This window comes from Ursus maritimus, unplaced genomic scaffold, assembly GCF_017311325.1.
Source record: "Ursus maritimus isolate PB19 unplaced genomic scaffold, ASM1731132v1 scaffold_19, whole genome shotgun sequence".
In the NCBI taxonomy this organism is placed as follows: domain Eukaryota; kingdom Metazoa; phylum Chordata; class Mammalia; order Carnivora; family Ursidae; genus Ursus; species Ursus maritimus.
The window spans coordinates 48,810,417-48,827,453 of record NW_024424341.1 but is presented as its reverse complement, the minus strand read 5'-3'; the positions used below and the strand labels follow the sequence as shown (position 1 = coordinate 48,827,453).

Below are 17,037 nucleotides of genomic sequence, written 5' to 3'. Positions count from 1 at the left end.
TTGTCCCCAAGCAGACTTTCTTCTGAGAATCCTCCGTTCTGCTCCAAAGGCCTTTCAACCAACTGAATCAAGCCCACCCAGATGATTGAGAACATTCTCAGCTGATTAGAGATGTCACTCGCATGTACAAAATACCTTCAGGGCAACAGTAACTGGGGGTTTGACCGATGGGGGACTCTGGTCTAGCCAAGTTCACGCGTAAAACTGACCATCCCACCATTTGATCCCCACCCCAGCCCTGTGACGGGGGTGCCGTTATCCCCAGCCTAGAGAGAGGGACAAGGAGACTCCGGTTAAGGAGCCTGCCTGATTGAACACAGGTGGGGGCGCTAGAACCAGGGCTTGGGTGCCCCACCACCCGCCTCAGACAGTGAGCATCTTCAGCTGCTGTTACTAACGCCCAGCACGGTTCCAGAGAGCTGACAGAGGCAGGAAAAAGGAAAGTGTATTACAAAGTGTGTGACCATGCCTGACCTTTCATGGGGAGGAAGCCTGTGAAGAGGGTAAGGAGTTATTCTTTCAGAAATGCATTGAGAGCCCTACTGTGTGTGAGGCACGGAGGGCATCGCACCCATCCGGACAAAGTCACTGCCCTCGGGAGCTTAGAGTCCCATGCGGGAGAAAGACACTGAGCAAGTGGACAAGAATAAATGAACAGGATATGTGACAGGTAAGGGGTGGTAAGGAAAACGGTGGGTGCTCCTGGCCAAGGGGCCAAGGGTGGCTGTGGAAGGACTCTGAGGAGGTGAAGGTCTCAGAAGAAGAGAGTCTAGGCAGAGAGCAGAGATGAGCAAAGGTCTGGGGGCTGAGTGCCTGGTGTGTTTGCAGAGAGGAAAAAAGCCAATGCAAGAATTCTCCAGAAGGATGCTGCAGTTCCCACAGGACCCAACCGAGAGCCCCTTGAGAACCCACAAACACAAGGCGTGGGCCTCTTCCACCACCACCTGTTCTTATTTTAACTTCCAGCTTTTGGCTTTAATGAGTTCTTCATTTTCAAAGAGGCTTGGCAGGAACAAGTTACAAAGGGGAACAAAATGAAAAAGCAAGACCCCGGCCTCATCCCACTCCCCAGAGACAACCACCATCCCTGGTTCCTGTATTTCCCCCCAGAGCAGTGGTTCTCCGCGGGAGCAACATTGCCCCCCCCCCCCCCCGAGACACTCTGGGTTGTCCTGACCGTTACGGGTGGCAGGAAAAGAGCTCGTGACATCTAGGGCGTGATGCCCAGCACCCGATGAACACTCACTGAGTAATGACAAAGCCTGTGCTAGCACTGGGACAGCCCCCTTCAGGAAGATTCTTAAACACACTTCCTGGTAAAGATGCTGCTTACAGAGGTGTGTGCAGGGTTAGGGCTCCCAGGGTCCATCAACAGAAGGAAAGGGCTCCTTCCAGATTCTGCTGCATCCTGGAGGAACCAGGGGGAGAAATGGACCCCCGGAGCCTCCCTGAGAACCAGTGCCGGGGCAGAGGGGCCACCCAACAGGAACCAAGGAGGGCAGCGGGCGGGGAGGACAGCATTCTCCAGCCACCCTCCAGTGCTCATCCTGTGCCTCCCTTTGTTTTTGTTTTTGTTTTGTTTTGGTTTTGGTTTTTTTGTTTTGTTTTTTATAGTTTTTATTTTGTTATATTAGCCTGTGCCTCCCTTTGGCCAAAACCATCTTGAGGTCAAAGGGCAGGGGAGCTTGTTGATGTGATCTGTAGCGGTCAGCCTTCCAGGCATGTGTCAGGGGAGTGGAGGATGGAGGAGGGATGCAGTGAGAGGCTGAGTCATGGTCCCCAAAGATATCAGATCCTAACGCCTGGAACCCGTGAATGTTACTTTAAGAAGGAAAAATGGTCTTTTCAGATATGATTAAATGAAGGACCCTGAGGTGAAGGGACTGTCCTGGGTGATCCAAGTGGGCCCTAAACACAATCACAATAGCCTTACATGAGGGGCAGAGCTTGGAGCCGCGCACCCACAAGCCAAGGAACGCAGGTGGCGACCAAAAGCTGACAGAGGCAGGGAACAGAGTCTCCCCTGCCCTGCCCCAGAAGCCTCCAGAGGGAGCAGGGCCTTACTGACATCTTGCTTCGGCCCAGTGAAATTGCTGTTGGACTGCTGGTCTCCACAACTGGGAGGGAACTATGTGTGTGGTTTTAAGCCGCCATGTTTCTGGTAATTGGTTACAGCAGCCACGGGAAGCCCGGGCAGTTGCGGAAAGCGGGCCAGGGACAGACAGTGGCACAGCAGAAGCCACGAGAGCTCTCCCTCCTAGCTGGGTGCTGGGATGGGTGCTGTTCCTATGTCAGGAAACTCCATTCTCAAGCAACTCCAGGAGCAGGAATTATCATTACCCTCCGGTTTTTGGATGATGAAACAAAGGCACAAAAATATTAAGTGACTTGCCTTACCAAGCATTTTCTCTTTTAATTTGAACAGGCAAATTTTAATATAAGAAATTATTAACAGGTCATATTCTACAAAGGGGTAGCGGAATACTGTAGGATTCAGGGAGGATGTGCAAGGAAGGAATGAACTTGGAAAGGGCCGTCCTCACCAAGGCTGGGGTACAGCCCACACTGTAAGAGATGTGGTTGTGGGTCCCTGGATGGTGGGGAAGGCGGCTGGCTTGCCCAGACCAGGGCTGGTCCTCAGATGCTGAGCAGCAGAGAGCACTGCTCTCCAGTGCTGGCAGGGGGAGGCTGGGGAGCCAGCTTCCAGGACACATTGGAAAGGCATTCTTTGGGACAGCACTGAAACTTGATGAGATGCCATCCACATGGGCACCACTGAAACCTGATGGAAGTGAGCACTCCTGAATAGGCCCCACGTGTGTCCCTGGTGACCACAGGATAAGAGCAAGAGGAAGCCCAAGGCAACAAAGGAGAAGCCCTGTTCCTTCTGCAGTGTCCCTCGGGCTCCCTCTACTGACAAAGCTTAGCAGCCCACTCACTGCAAAGGGGGAATATTTAAAGGTTCCAGCTCTATTTTTGCAGAGCTGGTAACAAAGGGTGGCTTTGGAGCATAGCGGCAATAGCCAAGTAGTATGAGTATCCATTCATTGTGCCAGGTCTGGGAGGCGTAGGATATTCTTTTTATGTGGTTATGAGATATCCTTTGTGTGTGTGTGTGTGTGTGTGTGTGTGTGTGTGTGAAGTGCCTGTTCAAGTCTTTTTGCCAAGTTTAAAAAAATGAGTTCTCTCTTGTTGATTTGTAGTAGTTCTTTATATATTCTGGCTACTAGTTCATTGTCAGATACACATATGACAGATATCTTCAGCCACGTCAAAGGCTTTGGGAAATTTTTTTACTTTCTCTGTGTCTCTATTTCCTCATCCGTGAAATAAAGACAAGACACACCTTGTAAGGATGTCATGAAGCTTCAAGGAGGTAATATCGAAAAAGTGCTCAGAAAAATGGCGACACGTAGTAAGCGCTCGTGATGGGCCAACCCAGGAAGAGGAGTCCTGTCCTCATCCTAAGTTTAGATGGTCCTGAGTTCAAGGGGAGCAATAAATGGCCTTTGGCCAGGGCCACAGCAGGCTTTGTACAGTGGTGCACTGGTACAACGACCCTCCGAAAAGAAAGTTCTGATTGGTAATGTTTGCTAGTTGCCATGGTGTGAATACTCCCCTCACAGCCAGTTTCAAACTAACAGTGGTTTAACACCCAGCTTGCAGAATTACCGGAAATCCAGCAGTCAGTTCTCGGGAGCCAGTGCGAGCCACCTGCTCGTACCACCCGCTCCTGCACCACGTGCTTGAGTTAACTCAGGGGGATCTCTGCCTCTCTGGATCTTCGCCCCCTCCACCCATCTAAATGGGGCAAGTCACCCAACTCATTCGTGCAGTGCCGATTTAGTGAGTACCTTCTGCGTGTCAGTCACTGGGCTTGGCTCTGGAGACGCAGACTTGAGCAAAAGCAGAGAAGACCCTCCCTAGCAGAGAGAGTCTGAAGGTAGGGACTGGCTGGGGCAGGGGGTAGGGTAATGACTGAAAATAAACAAGCAAGAGCATGAAATAAGGGGATCATAAGAGCTATGGAGAAAACAAAGCAGGCTTTTGTGCGGGAGGGGGTTTGCTTTGGCTAGCACGATTGACAAACGCTTCTTAAAGGTGACACCTGATGGGAAGAGCATTCCAGCAGAGGGAACAGCCAGTGCAAAGACCTGTGGCTGCAGCAAGTTGGGCTTGTTTGAGGAACAGCAGGAAGGCGGGAGCAGCTGGAGCTGGGTGAGTGTTTGAGGCGGGGCGGGGCATCGGCTGGTTTATGTGTTCATTGGTTTTGGATCTGAAGCTGGAGGCAAAGGTCCACCAGGACCCTGGCGGCTGTAGTCAGAGCCGTCCTCCAGGGGGTGATGGTGGCAGCTCAGCGGTGAGAGTACCCAGGACAGGGAGGGACAGGGAGGGACAGGGAGGAGCGGCCAGAGCCTGCCGCCCTTGCAGACAGTCTGGATATGGGGGGAGGAAGGGAGGATGGGTGTGTTTGGGAGATAGAACAGCCCCTTTGGGGTGACTGCAGAAACTCCTGCCTCTAACTGCCCCAGACATGGAGTAGGCTGAGACTTCTCTCACTTCAGAGGCCAATATGGGGGACGGGGACAGGGACGCCTAACCTGGGGGGCCAGGAGGGAGGACCCTGCCTAGTGACGTAGGAAAGACATTAGGGTTCGAAGCCGAGGGCCAAGAAAGAATTCTCGAGACGTCTTTGGTACAAAAAGAGTGGTTTTATTACAGCACAGAAAGAGCTGCCCTGGGGCCATGAGAAGTGGTCCCTTGTATACTCTCAAGTTGGGAGGGGGTTAGGGAGAGCGTAAGGCTCCCAGGTATTTTGGAAACCAGGTTTCCAGGATCCCGAGGGGGCTAGCTATTGTTAGGAAGAGGTTATTTATTACCGTTTAGTGAAAACTCATGAGACCCTTCCGATGTATATAGGGGGGTCATATGCTTGGGGGATGATTGCCAACATGTTTCTTGGAGGGGTAGCGATAAAGGAAGTTTCCAAAGGAATTTTTGTATGTTAAAGCAGACTTACAGGATCCTGGGTGTCGGGCTAGGATTGCTTTTTGCCCTTAGCAAAGTATTAACATCAAGGCAGCTGAGTTCCTAGAGGAATGCCACTCTGCCTGTTTCAAGGACTTGTCGATGGGCTGTAGACAGTAAGGAAACGTAATAATTTTTCTTCTGCCTTTGTCTCCCACGTCACCTAGTAAGTGGGTGCCTGGTGGGACCAGGAGGAAAGAACTAACCACAGGTTGTTGGGATACTGGGCAGAGCCAGCGGTTTCCCCAGGATCTCTCTTCTCTTCTCCATGACCTTAGGAAATAGAGATGATTCCCTCTTGCAAGGCAGACACGGAGGTTCTGGGAAGAGAAGTGACTTGTCTAAGGTCACACAGCCAAGTAAGTGAAAGAATGGGGAGTCCAGATTTTCTGCACCTTACCATCTCCTCCCTACTCCCACGACCAGGTCCCTGGTCCTGCCCCATTCCCCCTGTTATCCTGAGGAGGAGGACTGGAATAAAGAGAAAAAGGAAATTTTACTCCGAAAGTCAGTGTTATTCATGAAAGTAGATAGAGAAGCTGAACTGTGTCCCACAAGAAAAGGAACTGGGATCCTAGACTCCTGGGTCTGAGGGAGGAGGGGGCTGGGGGGCTGGGAGCCTGGATTCCTGGGTCTGAGGGAGGACAGGGTTGGGGGCTGGACTCCTGGGTCAATGGGAGGAGGGGACTGGGGGTCTGGACTCCTGGGTCTGAGAGGAGGGGGCTGGGGGTCTAGACTCCTGGGTCTGAGGGAGGAGGGGGCTGGGGGCCTGGACTCCTGGGTCTGAGGGAGGAGAGGCTAGGGGCTGGACTCCTGGGTCTATGGGAGGAGGAGGCTGGGGACTGGGACTCCTGGGTCTGAGGGAAGATGATAATGGGACCCCAAGCAGAGGGGAGGTGGGCTCAGGAAGTGTCCCCGACCCGGGGTTCTGGGGATCCTAGATGGGAAGACGTGGGGACGCCCGGGGCGGGAGGGGGTAGGGGCCGGGCCGCAGTAACAAAGGCCTCTCCCTCCAACAAGCAACCCCCCCTCGGCCCCGCCTCCCCGGCCCCCCGCCTCCCCTGATTGGTCGGCCTTCCTGCCCGTCAGCACCGCCCCCCTCCCCGGGTCTGCAGCAGCTCCGGCCGCCTCGTCGCGCCCCCCCAGCCCCCTCCCCCCGCCCCCGCCGCCCCCCGGGCCGGTGCAGCCGCAGGCGGGGTCCCCCTCCCCCTCCCCCTCTCCCCCCGGCCTCGCGCGCCCCGGACCGGCCCCCCCTTTCCCCTCCCCCTTCGCGCCGCCGCTGCCGCGATGCCCCCCCCTGCGCCCGGGGCCCGGCTCCGGCTTCTCGCCGCCGCCGCCCTGGCCGGCCTGGCAGTCATCAGCCGAGGTACCGCAGCGTCGGGGGCGGGGGGATGGGGGGTGGCTCGGCCGGAAAGCCGGGGTCCCGAGCGGGGATTGGGGGTGGGGGACTGCATCCCAGGCGGGGAAGGGAGGCCCCCCGGACGCTGAGGTCTGGGCCCGGGGGCTGCACCCCCTGGCTGGGAAGGGGGTCTCGGACGTCTGGATTCGTGCCCGGGGGCCAGGGTTCCGCGTCCCGGGGCTCGAGCCTGGGCCTACCTAGGGGCGGAGGTCGGCTTCTCCCGGCCGGTGAGAGGGTCGCGGACACCTGATCCCGGCCCGGGGGCGGGAGTGTGCGGCTCCGGGTCAGGGAGGGGGATCAAACGCTAAAGTAAGGGTCCCTGGGCAGGATCTCTGAACTGAGTTGGGGTGTGGAGGGGAAGTGGGATGTCCTGTCGGGGGTCTTCATCTCTGAGTAGAGACAGTCCCTGAGGGGGTCCTGGCCTGAGGACTGGGGTGGGCGTTTCTGGGCAAAGGTGGGGGGATGGTGTCTTCCCAGGGTCGTAAGAGAAGGCAGCAGGGGTATCCACAGACCTCCATCCCAGGGCCAGGAAAGGACGAGGGGCTCTGGCCTCCCAGCTGGGTCATCTAGGTGGGGAGAAAGTGTCAGTGTTTGGGAGGTGGCGGTTATGTGGGGGAATGGAGCTGGTGATCCAGGAAGTTGGGGGCACTGGGCTGGGGACTCAGGTGTAGGTAGCTCTGGCTGAAAAGCCGGGTTCAGAGGCTGGACTGAGGATGCGAGAGGGGCAGATTGAGAAGGGAGGGAAGGGAAAGGTTAACATGGGGTCAAAGGGTTAATCTCAGCCCTGCTGAGACTGGGGAGGAATGGGGCTGGGGGCTGGTGTGTGGAGTGGGAAGGGGTGACCTAGGCAGTCTCTGGAGAGAGGATGTGGCTGTCTGCTGGACCCTGTGTCTCCCCAGTGGGCTGGTGGCCCAGGGATGGTCCAGGACGTGCCCCCTGGGGAGTGGAGGAGAGAGTGAGAACGCAGGAGGCAGGGATCAAGGTTAACTCAGTGCTTCTGGAGGATTCCCCCAGGCCCTGCCCTGAACCAAGGATTACAGTCAGGGACACACAATCAGGGACAACCTAGAGTCCTCAACAGTCTCAAGGAGGCAGCCACTCTCAGCCTCCCCCACACACACACCGGCTCACGCACAGACACATAAACACCCGTCACCGAGTCTGACCCAGAGCCGCACCCGCAGACACCCACAGTCGCACAAACACGGCCCGTGCACGCAGGACGCCTGTCCGCGCACGCAGGACCCCCAGCAATGGGGCCTCAGCAGGCTGGACCCTCAGTCAGTTTGAGGGTTCCTCCAGCCTGACCTGTCTGAATCACTGTCTGACGCTCTGTCTGTCTGCATCTCTCTGTCTCTGTCACTAGTCTCTTTAGGTCATTTCCAGGGGCTCCCTAGCTCTGGGGGACAGCCCAGTTGTCTCTGTCTCTGGGTCTCTGGCTCTCCATCCCTGCTGGCCTCAGCACAATTTCACATCTGTCCCTCCCCGCTTCTCATCATCACACACGCGTGTCTGTCTCTTCCCGGCCCCCTGGCTCCTAGCCCGTTCCTAGCCCCCTTGGTCCTCGCTCCTTTCACTCCTGGGGATTCACGTCCCATCTCTGTCACCGACACCTCCCATTGTTGTCCTTGTCCTTCTCTTGTCTTCTCCTTCCCCCGCTCCTCGTACCCTCATGACCCCGTCCTTGCTCCCCTCTCCCTTCACCACCCCTTCTTTTCCTTCAGTCTCAAGATAACTTCCCACTTTCCACTTTGAGTCTTCCAGCCCCCAGAAATCCCTCGTATACACAAATCCTGGGCTGGGAGCTGCTTGGAGCCAGGAGGTGGCCTGTCACCTAGGTCAAGTCCTCTCCCACTCCTGGGCCTTGGGCTCCCCATGGGAGATCTGGGAGCAAGAGGCGATGGGGTGGGGGATGGCCTGAGACAGATCTGGGTGGCAGCAAGGCAGCCCCACCCACTGACAGTTGGGGTGCTCTGAGAAAAAGCAGGGGTGGGGATGGGCACATACACAAAATTGCATTTTCTCTCCTCTCTGATTCATTTGCTCTTTTCCAAATTCCAGAAGGAAGGCATGCAAGTGAGCCATCCCCTACAAGTATGTATTAGGCAGATCTCATCTTGTCCCGGCCCTACCTCTCCCAAAACGCACTGGGCACTCTCCGCACTCTCTAGAGAGAGCCAGGTCCCGGCTTTCCCTCGCTCACACAAAGTCAGACCCGCAGAGTTGAACATACGGAAGGTATTGGTTTGTTGGTCGATGTTTTTCCCCGAGGTAGAAACAAAATAAGCCCATTTCTCTGCAACTGGCTTTTTTTCCACTTAACTTTAGCTGCCCAGCATCCATCCATATGGTTCTATCTTTAGTTTCTTTTCTAAATTCCTCATGCCAACACTCACACTCACACATATATATATTCCCTTCCGGAGGTCACAGCAGCAAAGCCGTGTAGGGCGGCTCCTTCGATCCCTGGCCAGCTGGTGAGGGGTGTTGGACGGAGGGGGGCAGGCAGAACGGGGCTCACCGGCCACTGTCCGTGGCCCTGGTCTGTCTGGACTGGTTATTTGGCAACTATTTACTGAGCACGGAGTCTCTGTTCTGGGCACTGGGGATCTGTATAGACGCAGCAGTGAGCAAGCCAGCTGAAGTCACGGAGCTCTGAAGGAGCCTCCATCCTAGTGGGATGGAGAGAGATCAAAACCTAAAAACGAGCAAATAAGTAAACGGGTAATTTCAGAGAGTGACGACGGGTAGTGTAAAGAAAGGAAGTGTCTTCAGGGACAAGCTGACCATGGGAGCTCTGGGGCTTGAGGGAGCCCTCTCTGAGCCGCTGGGAGCAGAGTTCAGACTGAAAGGAGAGAAGCTGGCCCTTAAAAAATCCCGAGGGAACAGTGGAGGTGAAGTTCCTGAGGTGGGAGCCAGCAGAAAGGAGCAGCCAACGTGTCATGGAAAGTTCCAGGGCTCTTGCCCCAGCGTCTGGACTCCAGGTGTCCAGGCATCTGTCCTGGGAAGGTCAGCAGAGAGGAAGGAGGCCCTGGGGGTTCCAGCCCCTTCTCACCAGCTCTTCCCTGCCAGAGCCACAACCCCTCCCACCACATCCCCCACCCCTCCCTGGGTCCAGCCTCGTTTCTGCCACAGCTCCCTGAGTGACCGCCACAAGCCATACACACGTGTGGGCCTCGGCTTCCCATCGCTGGGTTCCAGAACTGTGGAATCCAATCCTCCCCGCATTGGGGGGGTCCCAGCTTCACCAGAGTTCCCCCTTAGAGGGGTGGCAGGAGGTGCTTAACTCCAACCCAAGATCCCCCATCTTGTTAGAAATCTCTTTCTCTCTTAAGGGGAGAAACTTCACCTACCTGTGACCTTCACCCCTTGACTCATCAAGCAGGTGTGAGGGCTACTAGTCCAGACTGGCAGAGACCCGAGCGGCCCTTCTAGTCACCACCGGCCCCCCAGACCAGCCCCCCAGACGTGCCACATCATCCCCCGTCAGCCAGCACCCGTGGGGCTCTTGGCAAGCACACAGCCAGCAGGGTCTGCATTGAACTTGTTGCTTGGTTCAATCTTTGCTCTTTTCATGCTCCCCGCCACCCACACCGCGACGCGGGAGGCACAGTGACGGTCCCCCATTTACACAGGGAGAAACCTGAGTCCCAGGGAGGTGAAGGAATTTGTGCCACTAACTGGCAGCGCGGGGACTCGAACCCAGGCAGCCCCGGTCCCCAGTCTGTTCTTTCAGTGGCGCAGTTACGCTGGCTTGGTGGCATCAGAACAGATGCTGACAGGTCACCTGTACATGAGTCGCCGACTCAACTCGGGTGGGTGCGGGGCACAGAGAAACGGATGCTCCGGCCCCGCCCCCACCCCCGGGGAGCTGACACTGAACCAGGGATAGCAAGAGATGTTTCTTAAAAAAGAAGGTGCTGTTACGAGCAGCTAGCATTTATTGGACCCTTTCTGCATGCTAAGTGCTGAGCTAAACGTTTTGCTTGCATGTTCTCATGGAATCCCTCACAAAACCCTCAGAGAGAAGGACTGTTGTTTTTTTCTCCTTTTTATAGATGGGGAAACTGAGGCTCAGACTGTCCGGAGGTCACCCAGCCCGGAAATGGTAGGGCAGACATTTGATCTCCTAGCACAGATTCCTCCCAGCTTTCTTATCCAGTCTCTCGAGACCATTCATTCTCCCTACAAACACTTCCCTGTTCTGGGCTAAGCTCAGCTCCTGGGGACACAGCCAAGATTCAGGCCGGGGAGGCACCCCTGAACACTGTCCCAGCTGAGTCTGAGGGTATCCAGTAGAAAGGGTTGAGACTCTCTGTCTTGAACAGTCAGGGAGGACTTCCTGGAGGAGGGGGCCTTTGAGTTTGGGTCTTGAAGAATGAGTAGGAGTTCAAGAATTAGAGACACGTGTCGTTAGTATCTATTTACATTCACTCTTTCGACAAGTATTTCCCAGGGCCTTCCAGGGCTAGGCCGTATGCTGGGAGATGCTGAGGATACAGACCTGAGTCAGACCCAGGCTCTGCCCTCAAGAAACTTCTAGTCTGAGGGGGGAAACAGACACAGATGGCCACCACAGCATGATGTGAGCTCTAATGGAGATAGTCCAGGCACTGTGGGAATAACAGACCTGGCTTGGAGGGGGGAGGGAGGGCTTCCCAGAATTAAGGGAGAGTTTTCCAAGCAGAATTCCTACAGAGTGGATCTCCTGTGCACTAGCCTATTTATTTATACATTAAACAGCTTTCGAGGCCTCCTGGGGGCCAGGCCCAGAGAGCCAGCAATGCTGGAAGCCGGGAGGTGGGTCAGACCCGGGCCCCTCCCTGAGGGGCTGCCATCTGGTGAGGGAAGCAGGCTCAGACAGGATCCCGGGGTGGTCCGGACGAGACAGACGGAAGAGCCATGCTCAGGGACAGAGCGGGAGGTGGAACGACCAAACCGACCCCTACGTCCACTTACTGAAGCCCAGGAAAGGGAAGGGACTTGCCCAAGGTCACACAGCAGGGAGGGGGGGGTCCTGATCCTGGAGCCTGGGAATTGTGTGAGACAGGTATGCAGACTCACGACATCCAGATTTATAGACACAGGGACCAAAAATCCAAGACCCGCCGGAGACATGGATTCCTTCATCACTGATCTCGGGGGACCGCCCTCAGCTGAGCCTCGCGCTGGGAGTGCTGGGGACACAGATGGTCTGGGCTTGGCTCTGCCCTGGAGGAGCTGGTGGGGGAGCCAGATGACTCTGACCCCAGGTGCCCTGGGAGCAGGGCAGGAGCTATAGGGGCTGTCTCTCCTAGGAGGGGCCTATTACACTAGGCCCCTGGAGAAGGAGAAGCATTTTTGTCATAAACGGCGGGACAGAGGGTTGAGGAGAAAAGTGGGGAACGCGGAGCTGGGCCACACACACGCGCTCGGGGACACAAAGCAGGAGAGTGACCCCAAGGCCCCGGACCCAGGTGGAGGGGCTGGGCCTTTGTCCTGGGGGCAGTAGGGAGCCATGGGAGCGGTGGGGGCAGCTCTGAGTGTTGGAAAGATCCTTCTGGAAGGAGCGTGTGTCTGCCTGTATTCTGTCTGCCGGGACGTAGGACTGAGGTCCTGCCTGCCTGTGTCTGTGGGTCTAGCTCCCGTGGGCAGCAGCTGGGTGAGGCCTGGGTCCCTGAAGACTGGGGGACCTTGGACAGCTCCGTCTTCACCTCTAGGCCTCCTGTAACCTTGAACCTGTTACCGGGCGAGGAGGGGGGATTTTGCCCCCTGCAGGGCATCTGGCAACGTCCAGAGGCAGGTGTGGTGTCACCACTGTGACGTGGGGGGAGCTACCAGCATGGAGTGGGTAAAGGCCGGGGATGCTGCTGAGCGTCCTGCAGTGCGGGGTCCCCACCGTCCCTCGTGTGGGCACACAACAGTCCCCACGGTGGAGAAGCAGCCGGCCCAAACGTTAGTGGGGCCAAAGTGGAGAAGCCCAGGTCCAGGAGTGTGTGAGCAGGAGTATGCCAAGCCCTGTGGCGCGGGTGTCTGCAGACGTGCGTGTGTGATCTGATCGTAGGTGACAGCGTGACGGCCTGCGCCCGGTTCTTGGCCCAGGGCACTCCTTTGTATTTGAGAGGCTGTGACAGTGTAACTGCTTCCTTGTGCGCGGTAGCTCTCTGCACAACTCTCCAGAGGGCAGGGGTGGAGGGTGGCGAGCATGGCCCTTGGGCTGGTGGTGTCAGTGTGACTGATTAGGCCTGTGTGCGTGTGTGAGAGAGCGAGAGAGACACGGCCCCCTGGATGGGGCTGTAACTGGTTGCACGTAGACTCGCCTGCCCTGAGGGGCTGGTGTCAGCGCAACGGTGTGGGTCTAGCTGTTTATGGGGGGTGACCTTCCGCTGGGTGTGGGTCCCAGGCTGTGGGTCAGCAGGAGCGTGTGTGCACCAGGGCCCCTGAGCAGGCCCCTTTGCCCTTCAGGCGCTGGAGCGTGGGACTGTTTCCTGGCGCAGCCGGGGCCCTGGGTGTCTTCCCTGGGCTCTGGCGACGTGTCTGTCTCTGTGTGTGTCCACCTCCCGGCTGTCTCCTGCTGCTACCAGGGCTGTGTGTGCACAGCTCCGGGGAAGGCAGTCCCCTTCCCTGCCTCCAGAAGTGACTCCGGCCACGGCGAGGGGCTTCAGGGCCCACCCCAAACCCTGGGACCTGGGGAGCCCCCGCCCCGCACTGGCTCGGCCCCAGCCCGGTCCTGAGGGGCTGCTGATGGAGAGGGCCCCCGGGAGTCACTGGGGCGGCACGGGCAATTAATTCATTAGATTAATTAGCTGCCCGCGCCAGGGCGGGGGCAGGGCAGCCCCACGCAGGGCCCTCCTTCCCCAGGCATCCAAGGTCATCCAGCCTCCTCTCCCCCGCCTGGTGCCGGCTCCATCCGCCGCCTCCGCAGGCCCAGCCCCCACTCCCTGGCCCGGGGCCAGCCCACTGGCCACGGTCCACGGAGATGAATAGGTGGGGGTGGGGGCTCTGCCGGGCGCTGGTGCCCATGAGCTGCGGGGAGGGCACGGGCAGGCGTGGGCGTGCGCCTGCAAGTGTGCTCCACGAGCACGGGCAGGCGCGTGTGCGGGGCTGTACACGGGGCCCGAGGTTGTGCCTGCATCTGCGATAAGTGTGCGGCTGAGCGGGTACACGCCTGCGTCTGCGTCTGTACGTCTGCGGACGCTCGTGGGTGGCTCTGTGTGTCTTTCCACGCGTTTCTGCATTGATATGCGTACAGGTATGTGTGTGTATGCCCACGTGCGTGCACGTCTGTGTGACCTGTACGTGGCTCTGTGTGTTCTCGAACTTTGAGCGTGTGTGCGTGCATCTGTGTGTACGCGTGTGTGCACATGTACGTGTATTCCCGTGCACACGTGTATCTGTACATGTGCCTGCGGGTGTGTCTGCATACACGTTTATGCAATTGTGTATCTGCACACGTGTGTGTGAATGTGTGTGCACACGTGTGTGTGCTGTGACTGGGATGCTGTCTCCCTGTCTCTGGAGGTGTGTAGGCGTGTGTGTCCGAGTCTGAGTCGGCGTGAGCGTGCAGAAAGGAACGTGTGGCGTGTGTTTGCTCTGAGCGCACCTGCCGTGCGTCTCTGGAAACGTCGATGAATGTGCGTGCCAGGGGCTGTGGGAAATGTCTGTGGCTGCAAGGGCGTGTGCGCGTGTGTGCAGACGCGTCCAGTCCCTGCTGAGCTGCCCCTCCCTTCTGCAGGGCTGCTGTCCCAGAGCCTGGAGTTCAGCTCTCCCGCGGACAACTACACAGTGTGCGAAGGTGACAACGCCACTCTCAGGTACCTCCCATCTCGGGGACTCCGAAGTCACCCAGTCCGGCTCCTTCAGCTTCCTCAGCAAGACAGTCCCGACCTGCACGCACAGCCTGGCCCCTGTCTGTCAGGAGAGGTGGTTGGGGGCAGGGACTCTGGGCCCGGATCCGTGCCTGGGCCTCAGTGTCCCCATCTGTCAAATGGGTGGAGGAGTGATAACCACTGTCAAGGCTGTCATGCGGATGCAAGATTTTGTACACGAGCACGGCACACTGTGCCCGCTTCACAGATGAGAGCCGGGCTTATTTCCCCCGATCGGTGCTGCTCCCCACAGTGGGTCCGCCCCTCCCTCTGGGCCTCTGTCCCCCTCTCCCTGGGTCTCTCCCGCTCATCTCTGCATCCCTGCCTGTCTCTCCCAGAGTGCTCCCGATACTTTTCCAGTCTGTAGCACACAACATCACTCGGTAACCATCAGCTACCCTTCCGCTGTGCACTTGGGCTCAAACCTGAGGCTCAGTTTACCCGCCTGTAAAATGGGCACAGTCACCTCCGCCTCACGGGGCTTCAGTGGGAATTGGCGATGCAGTGGGCCTTCCTCTCCCCATCCCCAAGCCCCCGAGATGGAGGAACCCGGAGGGCTGTTTGGGGTGGGGGAGAGAAGAAGCCCCCTTCCTTGTCCTCCCTGAAGCTGCTTCATTGACGAGCACGTGACCCGCGTGGCCTGGCTGAACCGCTCCAACATCCTGTACGCGGGCAATGACCGCTGGACCAGCGACCCGCGGGTGCAGCTGCTGATCAACACGCCCGAGGAGTTCTCCATCCTCATCACCCAGGTGGGGCTCGGCGACGAGGGCCTCTACACCTGCTCCTTCCAGACCCGCCACCAGCCGTACACCACTCAGGTCTACCTCATCGTCCACGGTGAGCCCTTGGCCGGGCTTTGGGTGGCGGGGGGGCAGGGGGGAGGGCACGGGGTGGGGGGAGGATTCCTCGAGTCCTCACCAATTGTCCGCTCCCTGGTCCTGGGGATACATGGTGTGGAGGGCACACACCCCCGTCCTCGCAGATTTCAGCCAAGCAGAAGCAGGGACAGTCACCCAGAAGGGGACCCCCCAACATGACAGCTTCTAGGGCATGAGAGCTGCAGGGGTGAGGGGGTGCTGGGAGAAGGTTGCAGCCATTCACTCATCTCTGTTGGTCAAGCACCTACTACGTGCAGGATTGCTCTAGGCGCTGGGGGTGGGGAAGGAGCCAGGCGGGCTGTCCCTGCCCTTTGGAAGCTGACTTTCTAAGGAGGCGGCTTCCCAGACACAATGTCTGAGCTGAGACCTTCAGCTGGGGGCAGAGCTGGTACCGGAAACGGGGCGGCGCTGCAGGGACCAGGGGAGAAAATGAGTCAGGTGCGCAGAGCACATCGCACGTGGCTGGATGCCCCCCGAACGCAGAGAGGGAGGGGTGGGCAGGAGACAGAGAGAGCAGCAGGAGACAGAGCTCGGGTGGCTGGAGGGAGCAGTTGGAGAGACAAGGACCCAGAGACAGAGACAGCCCAGCGGGGCCATGACGAGCCCCGACTCGGGATCCAGACCCCCCAGGTGCTGAGGGACCCTGAGCAAGCAGGGAGGCCTCGGACTCCTCATCTGCAAAATGGGTTGACTCTGTCGTGCCTCAAATCCAAGACATGGTCAACTGGAAGGGGCATCTTTATCTTGCGCTCTGCCAAAAAAGAAAAGAAAAATAACCCTGCCAATTAAACCCCGGCGCCCTGTGTTGTCCGGCCGTCGTGACTGGAACAGTGTTCCGATGGGTGGGAGAAACAGCCACGTGCGTTAGAATGGATGAATACAGCAGCACCTACCCCGGGGCGTGGCAGGGCGCTGAAGGGGTAATGAGCTCATTTGTGTAGAACTCTTCGAACAGGGTTACCACGCCGGAAGCACCGTATGAGTATTTGCTATAGAAATTAATTGTTTAAAATAAGAATAATAATTAATAAATAAAAGTAGACAGACATAAGGTGGGAGGAATTCAGACCAGAAGGAAGAGAAACCAAGTTAGGATAAAGGGAGAGAGAGACAGACAGACAGACAGAGACTGAGAAAGAACGGGAAAGAGAGAGACGTGCAGTTAGACAAGGAGCCAGACCCAGAGGCAAGGGAGAAACACATAGAAATTCTTAGAACGCATGTTGGCTTGGACCCCTGGGTCTGAGGGAGGAGGGGCTGGGGGCGGGGGCTCCTGGTCCTTGGAGGCCATATTCAGCCTCTTGCTGACCTCTCCCCTCCTGGCCTGCAGTCCCCGCCCGCATCGTGAACATCTCGTCGCCTGTGACCGTGAATGAGGGGGGCAGCGTGAACCTGCTTTGCCTGGCCGTGGGACGGCCGGAGCCCACAGTCACCTGGAGGCAGCTCCGAGGTGAGGACCCCACCCCTGGCCCAAAGCCCCTTTCTCCACTCCACAGTCTGGGCCCCTCGATTCCCCATGCCCCTCGCTCGATTTCCAGAGTCCCCCTTTCCTCCATCTCTCATCCCCCCAAACCCTTGTCATGACTTGCTTTCCCCCTCCCACCCGGTTCCCGTTATGTCACCAGCAGCCCCCAGAGCCTTAGAGCCTTCGCCACCTGCAGGCCCGAACCATTTCCTCTAACTCACCTGCTAGACCCCAGCCTGCCCCCTGTCCCCACCCCAGTACCCCTGGTCTCTTCCCCACCAGCTCGCTTAATTCTGCGTTCTGAATCCCTGCCACTAACCCTAAGTCAGGTGACAACTAGCGGCCCCAGACCAGCAGAATCGGCACCACTGGGAGCTTGCCAGAAATGCACGTTCTGGGCCCATCCCAGGCCTAACG

General features: G+C 57.7%; 1 protein-coding gene across 1 annotated transcript in view; it reads left to right on the top strand.

Moving 5' to 3' along the window:
• Positions 1-6,315: 6,315 nt before the first annotated feature.
• Positions 6,316-17,037, top strand: part of IGLON5 (IgLON family member 5) — a 14,360-nt gene continuing 3,638 nt past the window's right edge. Inside the window, exons 1-4 of the mRNA XM_040632978.1 lie at positions 6,316-6,394; positions 14,142-14,220; positions 14,882-15,114; positions 16,486-16,605. Coding sequence (XP_040488912.1) covers positions 6,316-6,394; positions 14,142-14,220; positions 14,882-15,114; positions 16,486-16,605 — 511 coding nt within the window. The remainder of the gene's footprint in view (positions 6,395-14,141; positions 14,221-14,881; positions 15,115-16,485; positions 16,606-17,037) is intronic.